General features: G+C 56.2%; 1 protein-coding gene across 1 annotated transcript in view; it reads right to left on the bottom strand.

Annotated features, from left to right (window-relative positions):
• Positions 1–294: 294 nt before the first annotated feature.
• Positions 295–18581, bottom strand: part of SPTBN4 (spectrin beta, non-erythrocytic 4) — a 70287-nt gene continuing 52000 nt past the window's right edge. Inside the window, exons 20-35 of the mRNA XM_058529350.1 lie at positions 17346–17570; positions 16565–16654; positions 14170–14448; positions 13947–14077; positions 12929–13133; positions 12160–12540; positions 10467–10711; positions 8008–8146; positions 7831–7915; positions 7291–7487; positions 6073–6692; positions 4894–4963; positions 4004–4296; positions 2634–2807; positions 2431–2473; positions 295–1229 (exon numbers count right to left, since the gene is read on the bottom strand). Coding sequence (XP_058385333.1) covers positions 1071–1229; positions 2431–2473; positions 2634–2807; positions 4004–4296; positions 4894–4963; positions 6073–6692; positions 7291–7487; positions 7831–7915; positions 8008–8146; positions 10467–10711; positions 12160–12540; positions 12929–13133; positions 13947–14077; positions 14170–14448; positions 16565–16654; positions 17346–17570 — 3336 coding nt within the window. The 3' untranslated portion in view covers positions 295–1070. The remainder of the gene's footprint in view (positions 1230–2430; positions 2474–2633; positions 2808–4003; positions 4297–4893; positions 4964–6072; positions 6693–7290; positions 7488–7830; positions 7916–8007; positions 8147–10466; positions 10712–12159; positions 12541–12928; positions 13134–13946; positions 14078–14169; positions 14449–16564; positions 16655–17345; positions 17571–18581) is intronic.

Genomic DNA, 18581 nt, shown 5'->3' with positions numbered 1-18581 from the left:
CTTCCACCCCTATGGGGTTCCCATTTTAGGAATGGCATCTAGGTGCTTCGTCGGGGGCATGTGTTTAGACCCTGAAATTAGTCCACATCAAAGGGGACATCTAAATGTTTTCCGCAGCCACAGTCCCCTCCCCTCCCCCCACTGTCCCCATCCTCACGAGCGCAGCCCATGAAACGCGAACAAACCAGCGTAGACCGTCAAAGCCAAAGGATTTATTATAGGTACATACAGTGTGCGCCTGCCACACCGCCCCACAGCCCCCAGCCCCAGCGGCTTCTCCAGAACCCGGTTCCCCCACTCCCCAGGGAGGTGTTCCAGCCAGAAGCATGCAGGGGAGGGCTTCCCCTCGCCCCTCCCCTCACGAAGTGCCTTCTATAGCTGGAGGGGGGAGGAGAGAGGAAGACTGTTTTGAGCTTTGACGCCCCTCCCATTAAAAGCCTTCGCGGATGCGGGGCAGGGGAGGAGGAGGTCGACGTTTTGCAAAAATAAACTGTCAGGAATTAACCGCATGGCTCTGAGACGGCGGAGTGCGGGGGCTAGGGCCCCTTCACTCCCCCTTCCCAGACAGAGATCAAGGCAGCATTGGAAGTGAGGTAAAGGCGGGAAGGGCGCGTCCCCTCCCCACCCCCTAGCACCCCGGATGGTCCAGGGGACCTCACAAGCGCCCCCATGCCCATCCCTAGGGCGGAGAGGGGGGCAGGAATTATCGCCCCCGCCACCCCAGCTTCTGGGGGCAGGATCTGGGGATCGGGGCAGGAGGCTTGGCTCAACTGGCCCCTTACCCGCCTCCCCCAAGCTCAGTTATTGCATAAAAATAATGGAGCCCCAGCACCTGGGGTGGGGCTGGGGGTGGCGAGCGGGATGGGGCCGAGATATGGCTATAGGAGCAGCAGTGCCCCCATCACTTCTTGGGGTTCAGGAGAAGTCCCCTCCTTTCCAGTGCCCGTCATAGCGCGTCCGCAGCGTTGGTGCAACTAGGGGCTCCCGCCCCTGCGGAAGAGAAAGTGTCTGTGTGCCCACAGTGCGGAGAGGCGGGGCGGGGAGGTGTGTCAGGCTCCGGGGGTGGGAAGTCACTTCCGGCGCCCGCTGGCCCTGCGCTCCCCCGCTTCCCGCTTGGGGTTGCCCTCGTCTGTGGACGACGTGGTGGGTAGTGTCTGGCCCCAGCGGGCGATCTCGGCGTGTTCCCCCACCGAGGCCGCCACAGCCTCCAGCCAGCCGTTCATCTCCTCCTGGAGAGAGAAACAGGGCACAAAGTCCGTATTTGGAAGAGAGGAGATCGAGTCATAGATGAGTCTGGAATCAGACTCCCCTCTCTGAACTTCAGTTTCTTCATCTATTAAATAGTATAATAATAATAATGATGATGATGGAAACAGTTACATAGCACTTATGTGCCAGGCTCTGTTCTAAGCACTTTTGTGGATTAATCCACTTAATACTATGCAATAGGATTATCTCTAATTCCCACTGTAGGGATAAACAACAATAAAAAACAATAATAATATCAGCATACACTTATAGAGCACTGACATTTTCCAGGCCTTGTAAGGACTCTGCATATATCAACTTATTTAATTCTCACAATAACTCTATGGGGTTGACGGAAAACTATTTTTATCTCCATTTTAAAGATAAGTAGAGGAGGCATGGAGAGAATAAAGGCCTGCTTTGTGAGGATGAATGAGATAACAAATGGTATTATTTTCATCATCTCTTCAAACCACCTCCATGCCTGGTTCTCCTCTCCGCTTAGCCCCAGTCCCAAGGTCCACTGACATTCCTGTCTCTCTCACCCCCCTCCACCTCCCCTCCCCACAGGCCTGCCCTGGTCCAGCCTTGTGCTCTCCCACTTGGGTCCCTGTCCTGGTCGCCTCCTGGGCTCCCCACCTCCACTCTCACCCTCTCCAATCCACCCTGCATATGGTAGCCAAAGGGATCTTTCTTATGCATCACTATAACCCTCCCTTGCTCAAAACTGCCATGGCTCCCCAGTACCCTTAGGACAAATTCCAACCTCTTCCAAATGGCCCACAATGCCCTTTGAGATCTAGCCCCTGGGAACCTTCCTCCTTGAACTCTTCTCCAGCGCCGTTAATGCTCTGCAATTCTGCACCTCTGGTTCTTTGCACTTCCAGTTCCCTCTAAGCGTCTCATCCTTTTTTTTTTTTTTTTTTTTTAGCTAACTCTCTTAAGGCAAGGAGGCTAGACTTTGCCCTGGGGCCTCCAGGCAGCCCTCCTGATCCTCCACCTCCAACCACCCCCAGCCCCCTAGCGAGGTTAGGAACTGCCTCTGGGCTCTCACTGCCCACAGGTTTTCCCATTACAGCCGTGGTAACTCTGGTTTGTGCTTCACCATCACGCTGGGCCAGGAACCAGCCAGCCAGGTGGTTTCTGAGGTCCGAACACGGGACAGAAAGGACCAGATCTCACCTCATCTTTAGCCTGGAGCAAAAACTCGCTGCCATCCTGGGTCCTGTAGGAGGGGACACAGGACTTGGGGGATCTGGGGCAGGGTCCCCTGTGGCCCACCCGTCCACCACCTGTCCTCCACCTCCCCTCCAGGGGAGCAGGGTATTGCTGGGAGGGGGGAGCCGGGTCTCGGATCCCTCCCTCTCGCCCATTGGGGGGCTCACTGAAGCTTGAAGACGTGCTTCTTTTTCTTGTAGTCACTAGCCACCTCGCTGGTGGCTTTGTGCAGGCTGAGCAGTGGCTCCCCACCATGTGTGCCCCCAGATGCCGGGCCCTTGGCGTCCTTGTAGAAGCCCAGCTCCCCCTTGCTGAGCACGCAGTACAGGCTCACCCACGACCTGGGGCGATGAGAGGGGCTCAAGGCAGAGTCTCAGCACTCTGCCTGGGTACTCTTCATTAATACCCTTCCTGGGCTGAGCATGCCTGATCTTCCTCCTTCTGGGCCTTTGCCCTGGTTGGGCCATTTGCCTGGGGTGCTGTTCCTTATGGCTGGTCCTGAGCTGAGAGGCGGGTCTAAGTCTCCCACTACCAAGCCTTTGGCTAGGCTGGCCCCTGCTGGGGCTGCCCTCCCTTATCCCCTCCCTAACTGAATTTCCTGAAGGCAAGAGTTAAGCTGTCTCCTCCATAAGCCTTTGCTTGGGCATGCTCTTCGCCACTCCTCCATCAGCCACGTAATCCCTGCAGAGAGATCTATTGGTCTACTGTCTAGAATTCCTGTCTCCCTATTCAGCCAAAGGCCCAGCCGAGCCAGGAGGTGTCTCAAGAAGGAAAGACACCGAGGTGCCCGTTTATTTCCACCTTGGCCTCCGCACAAGGAAGAAAGACTACCTCCAGACCCCACAGGGAGAATCTCCTTTTCTGCCCATTTCACGTCTCGGGTCTGGGCCTCACTCTGCTCATTGGCCAGCGCTTCCCCTTTCGGCTCCACCTCTCCCCAGATTCTGCCTCCCAGTTGGACAAATAAGCATTGGACAACCAGGAGCTGGACTCCAAGATTAGATGCATCGCCGTTAGGCTCCCATTTGGAAACCTAGATGAGGTGCCTCCCACACCCCTAGCCCTCCGAGTTTGGGATCCTGCCCTTTTCAGACCCGCCCCCAATTTGAAACTTCGGGGGTGCATCTACCCCACTCATTGGTTGGATGACATCTCCAGGCTTAACTTCACAAACCATTGGAACCCCTTAGACTGGACCCCACTTCCAGTTTACTGTTAGCTCTAGTTAGCTCCTGGGTTGGTTGCCACGAGATTGGCTATCTACTTATTTACGTTCGGAACATTTTCTTCAGGTGCCGCCCCCGTCTAAGCTCCACCCACTCGCCCACTGGACACCCTAAACATAGGCCCCGCCCCTCCTGTTCATTGGTTGATTACTTGACGTTAAGTCCCGCCCCTCTTAAGGTCCCCGCCCACTCCCGCCACCGGTTGGACGCCCTGAAGCTTAGCCCCACCTCCCCTCCGCAGGCCCACCTATCCACTCATTGGACACTCTGAGGTTGGGAGCCGCCTTCCAAAGCCCCGCCCACACGCTCACCGGTTGGACGACTTGCGGTTAGCGTCGAGCTCGCGCTTGCGCAGCAGGAAGCCCTCGTGCTGCACTGTGTGAGTGGGCGGTGGCGGAGGCGCGGGGGCGGAGCCGCCCTGGGCCGGGGCGGAGCGCGAGCGCCGGCTTCCCCCGCCCTCACCACCCTCTCGCGGCCGCGGCCGCCGTCGCGGCTTGGGCCGGTCCCGTGCCCGCGGCCGGTCCGGCCGAGGTGTCCGCTCGGGCGGCTCAAGCCCGTTGGGCAGGCGGCCAGGGGGAAGCTCGCGAGGCTGAGGCAGCGACGGCTGTGTGAAGGGAGGGGGGAGAGGGGTGCTGTCCATAGTTGGGTGTGGGGCCATCTGTCGGGGGGAACTCGTGGGTCTAGGGGGCCCATCTGTCTGCAGGGTCATCTGTCTTGGAGGCGAAGATGGGAGGACCTCAGGGCTGTAGGCCCAACTCTTAGGGGCCCCATGGGTCTTGGAAGTGAGTCTGTCAAGACTCCTAGGTTGGAATCCTTCTCCATCTTGGGGAGGAGGGGGCAGACCTATGGAGGTGGGGGTGCAGCAGGTGGGTGTCCCAGCTGTCTGTATGAGGAATCTGTGTGTGTGTGGCTGTCTGTAAGGAAATTTGAGACTCCCACTGGACTGGAAAAAGAGTCCAGGACAGATGTCTGTGTGTGTGGAGGGGGGTACGAGTCTCTTAGGTTGGTGACCTCATCTTTCTAAGGGAGACATTTTCAGATTGGGGGGGGCGCCCAGGGGCCCTCTCCATCCCCTGAGAGTCTCCCTGCAGCGTCCAGATGGGGGGTGGGGCAGGGCTAGGCACTGGTGTTGCTGGGATCTTGACTCCTGCTCTGAGGAGAGGAATCCTCCTACCCCCACCCATGCTGAGGCTCAACTTACCCCAACAGGGAGCCCTGGGCCTGCCTCTTTCTCTTGCAGCTGCTCCACAATGTCAGCCAGGGTAGCCTTCCTGGGGTGGGGCAGGGAGGGGAGCAGAAAGACCCAATGGAGCTGGGGCGCCTTCTCCCAGGGATGAGCCTGGCTGGCTGGAGGAGCCTCCACTTCAGCCTGAGATGCCTGGCCCTTGTCCACGCCTGCAGCTGCCTGTCTCAGATGTTTGCCTTATGAACCACAGGTGCTCCGACGTGTCTGCTGAATGGAGGATGGGACCTCTCTCCCTTTTTGAGTTTTAAGCAGTACAAAGCAAATGCAGAGTGGTGCCTTCAAGCCTTTGAGCATGCAGTTGCCTTTCTCCACCCACCCCCTGCGCTCCCAAGCCCCCTGGACTTCACCCATCTTGCCCTGATCATTCTGGGTCATCACTGTCCGGTGACAAGTCTATTTCCCCACTGGACTGTGAGCCCCGTGAAAGCAGGGCTCGGGCTGGTTGGGTCACTGCTCTCCCCAGCACGTACCACACACACAGTGGGCACTCAGCCAATGTTCATGAAATACGGAATTAAAAAGGGTCAGGAAATCACTGTCTCCGAAACATATTTGACCAAAGGCCTCTTTCTGGGGATGCAGCTAACTGGATTGATCTGTACCACACACTGGTTAACTCTGGATTCTGAAAGGCCTGTATGCCAGTCCTGGTTCATCCAAGCCGAGTGACGTGCCCTCTCTGATCCCCAGTTGCCCCCTCTATAAAATGGAGATGACAATAGCCCTCACTTTATAAGGCTGTTGAGAAAGATTGTGATAAAGGGTCTTATCTCTAATCAGGGAGGTGATGGTCCCACCGTTAGCCCAGTGGAGAAACTGAGGTGCAGAGAGGACAAAATTCCTGCCCAGGGGCACCCAGGGGATTTGATGCAGGGGTCAGAACTCAGTAGCTGAGAACCCGCACCTTGAGGAAGGCTCTCTGCCCTTTCCTTCAACAGAACTGCCGCTGTGGGACAAGGGCGGGTCGCCTACCCTCTTTCAGCCTCAGTTTACATCTCTGCGAAATGGTTACCACGACGGAATCTCCCTCCTTAGGCAGTTCTGAGCCCCGAAGCCCTCTCACTGGGCCTGCGCGACTCTAAGAGCGCTCCATGTCCCCCTTCCCTCTCTCTCCCCGGCCACATGGGGCCTCACCCCTTGGCCAGGTCTCCTCTGGTGGGCATCTCCTGTTCGCTGGACTCCTGCCGCTCCAACCGCCGCTCGCGCCGCTCGCGCCGCCGCTCCATCTGCTCGTAGCGGCCCAGGGTAAGGCTGTGCGCCGCCTCGTGCTCCGCCGACTCCTGCAGCTCTGGCCGCCGCCTCCGCGCAGCCTCCTCAGATTGATCAGCCGATTCCTGGCGCTCCGGCCGCCGCCTCCTAGGCAGCTCCTCCGCGCGATCGGCTGACTCCTGGCGCTCCGGCCGCGGCCGGACCTGCTCTGCCGCCGCGGGGGCCCCGGGGATCTCCGCCGCGTCCTCGGATGCGGCCGGCGGGGCCGGGGGCTCCACCCCACCCGGGACCTCCGGCAGCCGGTCGATGCGCGGCTGGAGGCGCTCGGGCTTGAGCTCCTGGCGCACGTAGCCCACCCGGGTCCGCACCTCCGCCGACAGCGTGTCCGAGGCCCGGCGGGCCAGGGGCTCCAAGCCCCTCTCGTAGCCCCCTGGCCGCAGCAGGGGCGCCGCCTTGGCCGCCAGTTCCGTGGGGTCCCCAAAGAACTTGCGCCCCAGCAGGGGGGTGGGCGGCTGCTTGCTCTGTTCCGCCTTCAGCTTCTCTATCTGGGGACGGAGGAGCCAGGGTTAGATGGAGGGGCGGCGGGCGCCTCTGGGTTGTCTGCCTCACCACTCGGTTTATTAGCTTTTATTAGCGAAAAAGCAAGGTTGTCCAGGCCCGCGCCCATGCTTTGCTCTCTGTCGAACTTAATTCCTCTTTTCTCTGGCAAACACCCAGTGTTCTTTTAAGAATGGGCTGTAGCATCACCTTCTCCAGGTGCCTTCCTGACTCACATCACTTCCTTCCTTAATGTCCCCCCAACCGGGGCCTTAAGACTTTTTATTACAATGGTCTCTTCTCCTCATTCTTCAATCTCAGATCAGACTCCCCCAGGCCAGGACAAGGCTTCTGGGCTCTCACAGCCCCCTGTGCTTCCTCTATCCCAGCCCCGGCCACTCTGGGCTGTCACTGTCTGGTGACAGGTCTGTCCTCTGCTCCCCGACCCCCTACCCCACTGAACTGGGAAGCCAGTGAGGGTCTGTCTCAGCCTCACTCAACACAGTGCTGGGCACCCAGCACGTGTGTCAGTCTCATATAGAGGGATGGGTGTGGGGCCCCGGGGCAGGGATAGGGGGTGCCTGGGGCAGGATATGGGGTGCTGACCGTGGTGAGGCGCCGCAGAGAGCTGAACCTTTCTTCCCAGGCTGCAGCGGCTTTGCGGAAGGCCTCGTGGCGCCGGATCAGCTGCTCCACCTCGTCCACACTGCTGCCCAGCTCCCGGCTCTGCAGGAGCGGCTCCTGGGCTGTCAGCCAGGCATCGGCCACCACTGCCTCCTGGGCAAACTGGTGCACCTCCAGCACTGAAGGGAGACACGCGGGGTAGGCGCTGGGGGCACCTGTGGGCCCTTCACCGGGCAGTGGCTGTTTGCTCTGGCCTTCCACCCCACCCCAGCCCTGACCACTCTGGGCTCTGCGGGAATGAGAGGCTGGGGCTGTGTGTGAGGGCACCAGCTTCTCCCCTAGGTGTCTGCCACCAGGGATTCAATGGCAAGGGAACTCCCTTGTCCACCCTCCCAGGCCTTCGTGTTTGCTCCTGGGGACCCGTGAGTGGTGTGCATGCCTTTGTCACCCTCTGGGCCCTTCCGATCATGCTGGACCATGTGCCTGTGCCCTTGAGCGCTGTGTGTCTGGGCCCCCACTCACTCTGCTGCAGCCACTCCCAATGGCGGTCCCACTTGTCTGACACCTCCTCCTTCCTGGTTCCCAGCTTGTCCAGCTGTGCCTGGATCTGGGAGTGGCAGGTGGGTGGGGAGGCGTCAGGGGTGGTTCCCACCCCAAGGGGCACAGAGGGCGGAGGGGGACCCCTTTGCCCCTCCCCACCTCATCCGCCATGGCGCTCTTGTTGAGCAGCAGAGAGCGCCCCAGCTCCTGGCAGGCCGTCAGCTCGGGCATCCTCGCCTCCAGCTCGGTCTTCAGGCCCTGGTGGTAGTTCATGAGCAACTCCACCGACGACACGTCCCTACAGTTGGCGGCGGGCAGGGATCTGAGCGATGGGCAGCCTCCCTCGGCCTGCCCCATATACACAGCGCCTAATGAACAACACCCTGAGGCTGGGGCTCCACATCATCTCGGGACACCCACCTCCTATGACCAATCTGAGGGTCCCACGTTCTTCACTGATTCAGTGATTCCAACTGTTTCCAAGGTGCTAAAATGTCACACTTCTGTGATTCTAACCTAGGATTTCAAGATCCAATTTTTCTAATTTTCTAAAGTTATGCTTCTGAAGGTTCCACCAGCCAATGACTCTAACCCAAGTCTGTGCTGTCCTGTCACCACTAGGCATGGTGGCAACTGAGCACTTGAAATGTGGCTAGTCTGAATTGAGAGGTGTTGAAGTGTAAAGTACACACCATATTTTGAAGATTTAGTATAAAATAGAATGTAAAAAATCTCAATAATTTTAATATTGACTACACGTTGAAGTGATAATATTTTGGATATACTGGGTAAAATAAAATGAATTACTAAGATTAATTTTCACTTGCTTCTTTTTACTTTTTTAATGTGGTTACAAGAAAATCTTAAATTATATATGTGGCTCACATCTGTGGCTTGCATTGAAGAACTATTGGACAGCGCTGTTCTAACCTGTCATAGGTCCAAGACAAATTCCAAATTTCTGAAGGTTCCACCAGTCAGCAAGTATAGTTTTATAAGATTTAATATGTCCAAACTTATTTCTGAAGGTCTCACATTGTAATAATTCCTACCTAAAACTCAGTATGTTTAGAAGGATATTTCTGATTCTCTCCTATCTCCCAAACATTCCCTCCCCTGAAATTCTCCATCTCAATAAATTCACCCATTATCCATCCATGACTCTTCTTTCCCTCAGCCCCTGAAGCTAATCCATCAGTCGAGACTGGACATTTATAACTTAAAACATACCCTGTGAAATGATATGAAACCTGAGATTTGTTTTAAAATAACTCTGCAAGGGGTCGAGGGGCAGTGGGGGAACATACAGATGAACCAAGATTGGCCAAATGTTCATGGTCGTTCAAGCCAAGCGTTCACTATATATATGTGGGTTCACTATACTGTTACTCCTATTCCTGTAAATATTTGAAATTTTTCATAATAAAAAGATTTTTTAAATCCCTAAAACCAATCTCTTCATCACCACATTGGGCCAAGCCACCATCATCTCTCAGCTGGACTATCGCAGCCTTCTGACCAGTCTACCTTGCTCTCCACACTCTATTTCCCGCAATGCATCCGGAGTGATCTTTCTCAAATGTCCATCAGATCACATCACTCCTCTGCTCTAAACTCTCCCATCTCACTCAGTGAAAAGGCAAACTCCTCACCATGCCCTATTGCCCCTCAAACCTCATTTCCTGCCACTCTCCACTCTCCCCTTCACTCACTCCATCCAGCCACAATGATCAGCTAGCTCTTCCCCAAACATGCCTAACTACAACCTACCCCAGGACCTTTGCATTTTCTGATCCCTCCACCTGGAAAACTCTTCCCCCAAAACTTTACCCAACTCACCATCACTTCATTCAGGTCTCCATTCAAACATTACATCCTCAGAGAGGCCTTGTCAGCTAGCACCTTGTTCCCTTACCTTGCTTTATTTTTCTTCAGAGCACTTACTACTGTCTGAAATAATATTAGGTGTGTGTTTGTTTACTTATCTGTTGCCTGTCTCCACCCTCAGAATGTAAGCTGCATCAGGGTAGGCGCTGGCCTGCTCACCATCGGGCACACAGCAGGCATTCAATAAATATTTGCTGAGTAAATGAACACAGGCCCGAGGCCCCCAGTCACAGAAACAATGCTATGTGAGTCCCTAAAAGCTCCCATGTGACCCTCCCGCTCTCTTTTTCTCATCTGCATCTGGATGCAGAGGAACCAGGAAATGACTCCTAGGGCCGAGGGAAGGAAGGACCTTGGCTGCCAATCACCATGGGACAGGCTTCTGCTGGACATTCCCATCAAACCGTCACATGAGCATGAAATCAGAGCCTACTAGGTTAAGCCACAAAAGCAGTCCCACACCCCCGTCCCTATCCTGCCTGCAGCCCATCTCACACTGGGACACCCCCACGGGGAAGGCAGGAGGATGCCCCATGCTCGGAGCCCCAGTGCCAGGCCTGACAAGGGGGTCTTAATCCGCCCTTGTCAGGCAGCATTCAGAAAAGTGCCTGGCACAGAGAGGTGCCATGCGGGTAGGGGCTATTGTGATTTCTCATGGCAAGGGAACTGCTGATGGGCTGGGGGTGGCTGCCCAGAGGCAGGTAGGAGGCCCGAGGTGGGATGAGGGGCACCTGGGCTTGTCGGCTGCCCCAATCTGGCCGGCGATGCCGTCCATCCAGGAGAGCAGGTCGCGGGCCTGGCTGTGGAACCGCAGGGCGTCGGCCGTGGAGCTGACGTGCAGGCGGGCGTCCTCGCAGGCTGCCAGCAGCTCCTTCCAGCCCTGCAGCACCTCCTGCTCCCGGCTGGCGATGGCCTCCGCGTGCTCGCCCGCGTACACCGTCCGCAGCTGGGCTGCGCCCTCCTGCAGCTGCCGGACCTGCGGGGCACGCCAGGTGGAGCACCAGCCCTCCAGGGGTCCAGCCTCCGCCCTCTGTTTCCCCCACCTGCCGGCCGGGTGCAGAGCCTCAAGATGTCAGGAGCCCGCACCCTTGTGACCCCACAACTGGTTTCCCTCCTGTGTGCGGCCTGATTTCTTTTTGACTTGCCCACTTTCTGACTTCTTTTGATGCACTACCATATTTCACTCACGTCTGCTTTGGTCTGAGAGCTCTGTTTCCACCCGGTCTGTTACCTGTTTTCAGGCCCACCTCTGTCTTGTTGCCGACCGATCCTTCAGGAAAGATCCACCCTGATGTCTATTAGATATGCTGTCCACTTTTTTTTCACTCAGTTTTTTTCAGACCCACCGCCTACTTCCCAATTTCTTTTGTGTGTGTGTGAGGAAGACCGGCCCTGAGCTAACATCTATTGCCAATCCTCCTCCTTTTTCTCCCCAAAGCCCCAGTAGATAGTTGTATGCTGTAGTTGCACATCCTTCTAGTTGCTGTATGTGGGACGCGGCCTCAGCACGGCCGGAGAAGCAGGGTGTCAGTGCGCGCCCGAGATCCGAACCCGGGCCGCCAGTAGCGAAGCGCGCTCACTTAACGGCTAAGCCATGGGGCCGGCCCCTGCCAAATTTCTTTCAGAATGGCTATTCGATAACTCTCAGGTCTCCTGCCCAATTTCTATTGGTTCTGCTGTGGGAGTTCGATTGGACCCACTGCCCACTCTCTATGGGTTCAACCACCTGATTTCTCTCAGATCTACCAGGTCATCACTATCAGTCTCTCTGCCTGACTTCTAACAGTCATCTGTATGGCTTATATCGAAATAATTGTCCGATTTCTACCTTCTGTCAGACCCGCAGCCCAATTTCCTTCAGTTCCGCTGTCTGAGCTCTATTATGCCCACAGCTTCATTTCCATCTGATTTCTAAGTTCCGCCTCCCAATTCCTGTCAGGCCCCAATGCCTGATTTCTATTAGCTCTGCTGCCATTTCCATTATGTCCCCCCCTTCAAATTCCTTTGAGGAAAATCATATGATTTCTATCAGAGACCAGCTGGCTAATTTCTATCTGCCCCACAGCCAAATTTCTCTTAACCCTCTCGCAATTCCCCTTAGACTCTCCATCTGGATTTGGGTAACATTCACTTTGCAGTTTCTAGAAGAACCCCTGCCCAGTCTTCCCTGGAAGTATTGATTCCTATCAGACAGACTGCACCACTTTTTTGGTCCCTGTCTGACTTGTGTGCACCACGCAATCAGTCCATTTCCTACCTGCCCCGTTATCTAATTTCTCCCTGTTCCATGGTCTGTTTTCTCTCTGTTCCCCCGTCTAATTTCAACCTTCTCTACAGCCTGATTTCTGCCTGCTCTGCTGCCCAGCATCCCCCGGCCACGCTGTCTAGGCCTCCCACCTCCCCTCCTGGCCGCCGGCGCCCCACCTGGGACACGAGGAGCTGCAGGTCGTGTTCAAAGGCGCGCAGGGTCCGCTGCATGGAGCTGGCACTGGGTCTCGGCTCCGGTGGGGCGGTCAGGCGGGGCAGTCGCCTCCGCTTCTCCTCGATCTGCCCCTGGAGCTCCCGGGCATCGCTGAAGAACTTATGCAGCTCCCGGGAGGCAGCCAGCAGCTGGGCCCGTGTGCCCATCAGCTCGAGCAGCTCGGCCCAGGCCTCGTTCAGCCCGTCCTTCCACTCAGCCATGGTGGCCGCCGCTGTGTGGCCACACTCTATCAGCTCATCCACCATCTGGTTCACGGCCGCCAGCCGCTCCCGCCCCGCCGTGCCTGTCTCGCTGGCGAACTCGGAGAATTTCTCCTGCAGCACCTGCCACCAGGGAGTGGGGGCATAGCATGGGCAAAGGGGCTGTATAATACACACTCCCCCCACCTACCACCTTGTGGCAGGTAACAATAATAATGACAATAGCAATAAAAAATAATATCTAACACTTATTTACTCCGCAGCAATAATAGTAACCACAATAATAAAAATAATAAGATAATCATAATGAATACTTACTGTGTTAGGCACTATGTGTGCTGAGTACCATCCTAAGTGCTTTGCATTATATTAATTCATTTGTCTCACAACAGAGTCATGAGGTGGGTGCTATTATTACCCTCATATTACAGATGGGGAAACTGAGGCCCAGAGAGCCTCAGTAGCATACGCAGTGGCCACTGGTGTTATTGCTGGTACTAAGGATGCTCACCGTGACGTGCTCGAAGTCCTGGCCAAGCTCGGGGGAGCCCGCCACCACCTCCTTCTCGGCGATCCAGTGCTCGAGCTCGTCCACCTGGCGGCTGAGCTGGTACAGCCAGTACTGCTGCTCCAGGCCCACCCTGCGCTCCTCCCCCAGCTCCTTGAGGGCCACGTACAGGCGGTCCACCTGAGACTGGCGCCGGCTGATCTGCTCGCTGCTGGGGGACAGGCAGGGGCAGGGATGGAGCCCCCTGAGACTCCCAGGACAGAGCGGTGACCCCTGACACCCCCTCTCACGGCTGAGGCCCCTTGGACTCCTTCGGACAGGACCCTGTTTTCAGCAAGTCTGGGGTTCAGTTAACTGGGTACTTGCATCTCAGCACTCAGGGAAAACTCGGAGCTTGATAACCTCACCGCCCACTCTCGCCCCAGCCTTTTTACCTGTGGTCCCACGCCCCGCCCCTCTAGTGACCTGGGTGGGGCTCCGGACTCCCTCTGTGGGTCCCCAGCCAACCTGCCTCACCTCCAGTCCCAACCTCTAGGCACAAGGTGACAGAGATCTAGCCCTGGGCCGCCTCTCAGATCTCAGCCCTGGTCCAGGCCTCCCAGATGTGGCCCCTACTCCTGACCTCAGGGAAGCCACACGTCAGGCCACCCAGGAGGTCTCAGGCCCAATCACCACACTCTAGGCTTTTCTGTCCTCCCAGACACTGGGTAGGAGGAGGACCCTCCCCTGTCCTGAGCTCTAAGTTCTCACCTGAGTCCCAGACATCGCCCCCTACTCCTAGATTCAAATGCCAGTGCTCCTGTTCTCGCCCTCTCAAGCATCCCTGGGCAGTGCCCCTCCATTCCGGCCCCAGCCACTTGCCAAAATCCGAGGGCTCCAGGACGCAGCAATGAGGGCCCCTCCCACCCCAGTGTCCAGTTCTGGCCCTGTCCCAACGTCCACAGCGAAGCTTCAGATGCCTCGGAACCACTCCCTCAGAACCGGCCCCGCCCCGCCCGGCCCCGATGGCCCGCCCACCCACCTGTCCGGGTGCCCCATCTCCAGGAGCGCCCGGCACTGGCGCGACAGCTGCGCGATGCTTTCCTCGTAGTTCTCCACGCCCTGCTCCAGCTGCAGGTGCTTCTTGAGCAGCTGCAGGGTGCTCTGTTCGTCCTGGGGGCACACGGCGCCCGCGATGAGGCGGCAGCGGCCGGCCCCGGGCTCCAGCGCCCCCAGGCCCCCCGGCGCCCCCAGCCCGGGCGCACCTTGCCCTTGTCCTCACTCATCATGAGCAGCTCCTGCTCGCCCAGCCACGCCTCCACCTCGGCCACGTCGAAGTAGTACTGCTCCACCTGGAAGGCGGCGTCCAGCACCTGCTGCCGCCGCTCGGCCGCCTCCCGCAGGCCGGCCCAGGCGCCCTGCAGCTGCTCCTGGCCGCGGCGCACGGCCTCCGCCTCGGGGCTGCGCAGCAAGGCCAGCGCGGCCGCGCGCTCCAGCACCTCCTCCAGCCGCGGCCCGTGCGCCTGGATCTCCCGCCGCAGGCCCTGGGGGCGGAGGTGGGGGTGCGGGTGGGGACGGGTTCAGAGGCCGCGCCAGACCGCGTGCGCCCCCGCCATGCGCACGGCCCAGCAGAGAATGACAAACACCCGCAGAGCGCCCACAACGTGCCAGGTACCGCGGAAGCATTTTGCGGTGACTCGCTCGCTCATACCCCCATGTTGCAGGTGGGAAAACCGGCATGGAGAGGCGAAGGGAGTCGCCTGAGAACAAGCAGCTAGTAAGGGGGTGACAGGATTTGAACACAGGAGGCTGACTGCAGAGACTGCGCTCTGAACCGAGACGCGGGGTGACACAAGATACCCCCTAACAGTTGAAACACAGGCCTGAGAATCAAGCTGCTTAGGGGCAGCTGGGGTATAATTTATATATAAGGAAGTGCACAAATCTTAGTGGTTCAGCTCGACACATTTTCACACGTGTGTACACTCGCGTACCCAGATCAGGATACGGAACACTCCCATCACCCCAGAAGCTTCCTGAAACCAGCTCTGTCCTTGCTGAGGACCTTAGTTAACTCCTCCTGGGCCTCAGTTTCCCCAACTGGTGAGTGGAGATAATGATAACAGTCGACACTGAGTGCCTGCCCCCTGCTGGGCACTTTGCTAAGTTAGGGCTTTGCATAAGGTAGCCATGCATCTAGTCCTCACTGGGACCCCAGGAGCCGGACGTCATCATCCTCCTCATTTCACAGATGAGGAGACTGAGGGTCAGAGAGGTTGAGGAACCCGCCAAAGTCACGGGGCTAATGGGTGCCTGCTAAGATCGACCTTGTGGGGTGGTTGTACCGCGGAGCACTTAGAACTGGGCCCAGCATGCAGAAGGCGCTCCATCAATATCAGCTGCTATTATTCGTGTAACAGCCCTTGGGTATCCAGCACTCTCACGCACGCCTGAGACCCCCCAATTTTAAGCATTAAGTGCACATGATCGGTTCCCTCAACCGTGAAAATGACGGTTCTATTTGTCCCCAACACTGTCGACAGCCAAGAGCATTTTCATCAGGACAGAAAAACAAAGTCTAAGAAAAACTCCAGCTTCTTCAAGAACTCCATCTAGTGCAGCACCGTCACGAACCTTTCAAAATAATTTGTGTCCCCACCTCCCCACCATCCTTCGGTGCCCTATTCCCCCAACTTACATTTTTTTGGGAAAACGGGGTAATGACAACACCTACCTCATAGAGTGATTGTGGGGATTAAATTGAATAACCACCTTAACCCCCCAGGACCGTTCTGGGCACAAAGTAAGTTTTTAACCAACGTGTTATTATCATTATTATTAGTCCTCTTGTGTGTGCCTAACTTTGGGCTTTGGTGGAGGAGTTGCTTTGACCTACAGGTTCCTCTGCCGAGTGATTGGAGAAGCACTGGTCTAGATGAACTCTCTACTTATTTAGATGGGGAAACTGAGGCCCCGAGAGGTGAATAGAGATCCAGCGATTTTAGGGGCTCAAAAGCCCCTAAAGTTTAGCAGTCACTGGTTCGCTAATTATCTCTGCCCTTTCTCCCTGTGGGTGTTTTGAGTTCTTGTTTGTTCTTGTTTTCTTTTTCCTTGCCCGACAGCCATTCCTCTCACATCTAGTCACAGGACCCTGGTTTTCCTTTGGGGAACCCCCTTGCCTCTATCTCAGCCCAGGTAATTGAATTAAGGCTGACTTCCCCTGCAGGTTCCAAGGGTGGGCCCTGAGCCCAGCCCAGGCCAACGAGAGCTGTCTAGATCCCCGGCCACCATGATTAGTTCAGGGGTGGACATGCACAACTCAAGCTATTCCTGGGACTATTGCTGAAATTATTGAGAGAGAGAAATTCCCTCCAGTTTTGCTGGTGGGATGTAAACTTGAATCTGTGGGAGGTCTTTTACTATCAGGAAAGCAGAGTTGGCCTGAGAACAAAGCTAACATAAGAAAAAAGACAAAACAACAGAGCTGAGAGATTCATGACATCAGGGAAGCACCTGGATGCGTCTGTATCTGCTGTCCACAGTCTTTTCAATTATAAGGGCCAATAAATTCCCCTTTTTGGCTTTTACCACCTTGAAGTGTTTTCTATCACTCGTGTGCAAATGTGTCCTCACCCACTCCCCGGCTCTGGCTCCGCTCACCTGGTTCTTTTTGATGTACTGCTGGACAGCCTGCAAACCACTGCCTCGCTCCGTCTGCATGGCCAATGGTAGCCGCTCCTGGACCCAGGCCTGGAGAGGATACAGGGAGCAGGTCAAGAGGAGGATGCTGGGAGCAGGCCAAGGACCCCTACATCCCAACTAAACTGTAAGCCACGTGCACAGCAGCCGAGGCCCTTCCTTGACTGAGAGCCTGCTCACATCTTCCGCCTCCTCTCCGGACGTGCTCTGTCTTGCTCTCTGCACGCAAGCCAGTCTCAGGCTTACCTCCAGCCTCTGCCCAGGCAGGTTTTGCTTCCTGCAATTCCCTTCCCATCTCCCAGCTCAGACACCATCTCCTCCAGGAAACCCTCCCTGATTTTGGACCTTGGCCAGTTGCCTCCTCTGGGCCTCTGCACTCCCACAGCCCCCTAAGCTGCCTCATCACAGCCCGAACCACCCTGAGTTGTCACCGTCTGGGGACAAGTCTGCTTTCCCCTTTGGATTCTGGGAAGGAGGGAGTAAGGACGTCAATGAATAAATGACTTTATGAATAAAGCAATGAGTGACTGGAAGGGAGTAAATGAATGTGAAGGAGTGAATGACCCAGCCTCTTAGCCGGCTCCACCCTTGGCCCTGCCAAGGTCCCACGGCCCCGCCCCCGCTCCCAGGCTCCACCCCCTCTACCCGCCGGCCCGCCTCTGCCCTCACGCCCCGCCCACCCTCGCACATCCCTCGGGGTTATTATGCTGGTCGCGCCCCAGATGCCCGGGCCGGTCCTCACCAGCTCGTCGTCGAGGTCGTGCGCCACCTGGTGCAGCTCCTTGGAGGCGAGCAGCAGGCGGCGGCGCTCCTGCAACGGCTCGAGCAGGCGCACCAGGCGCTCGCCCACCGCATTCTGCCGCTCGCCCACCAGCTCCTTGCTCGCCGGCTCCAGCGGCAGCGCCGCCGTCTGCGCCTGCAACTCTCCCACCTCGCGGTACCACTCCTCCACCTGCGACTCCATCGACTGTGGGAACAGGGGCAGGGTCAGCGCGCCCCACCCAGCGCGCCCCACCCTCCCTCCCGATCCTGCTGTGGCTCTGCAGTACCCTCATGGTGACAGCCAAACCCCTCGGCGCGGCCCACATCCACTCTCCTCTTGCTCAATCCCCTCCAGCAGTGCTGCCCTCCTCATTGCTCCTGCAACACACTAAGCTAGTTCCTGCCTCAGGGCCTTTGTCCTTGCTATTCCCTCCGCCAGGCATGCTCTTCCTTGTCAATTAGACTTCAGCTCAGATACCACCTTCTCAAAGAGGCTTACCTGACCCCTGGGACTAAAGTGGTCCATTAATTCATTAATTCTCAGAACAACCCTTCAAGGTTGGTGGTATGCCTGTTTTACAGAGGAGGAAACTGAAGCCCAGAGAAGTTAGGTAATTTGTCAAAAGAGCCAACCTTTCCAAATGTTATAAATACAAAGCTATAGTGATTTACATGGTTGATGTGCCATAGGGATAGGCAGAAAGCACAAAAGCAGACCCAAATACACAGGAGAATTCATATATTTTATAGATGCCTTTTGAAATCTCCAAGGAAAAGATGGATTATTCAATGAATGGTTGTGGGCCAACTGGCTAACCAATTTAGCTGGATCCCTTCCTCGCTCTTTATGCTGAAAATAATTCCAGATGGATTAAAGACTTAAATGGAATAAGTAAATCCATAAGGCATTAGAAGAAAACCTGGGCAAGTGCTTTTGTAATCCTGGGATGGAGAAAATCTTTCCAAGCATAAAAACCATAAAGGGAAAGATTTATAAATTTGGCCACATAAAACACTTTTGCATCAACCAAAATTTCTAGATGTAGTTAGAAGGCAAATGACAAACTGGAAAAATATTTAATACTTATTAGAACAAGGAACTAGTTTTCTTGAACAATCAAAGAATTCTCCTTTATCCTGCTTCCTTCGTCCCCACAGCATTTACCACCATCGGTAACTCTGTCCTTACTTGTGGGTTTTTTATTGGTCTCCTGAT

This window comes from Diceros bicornis, chromosome 34, assembly GCF_020826845.1.
Source record: "Diceros bicornis minor isolate mBicDic1 chromosome 34, mDicBic1.mat.cur, whole genome shotgun sequence".
In the NCBI taxonomy this organism is placed as follows: domain Eukaryota; kingdom Metazoa; phylum Chordata; class Mammalia; order Perissodactyla; family Rhinocerotidae; genus Diceros; species Diceros bicornis.
Note: the sequence above shows the minus strand (reverse complement) of the source record. Positions and strands in the feature narration are given on the sequence as shown.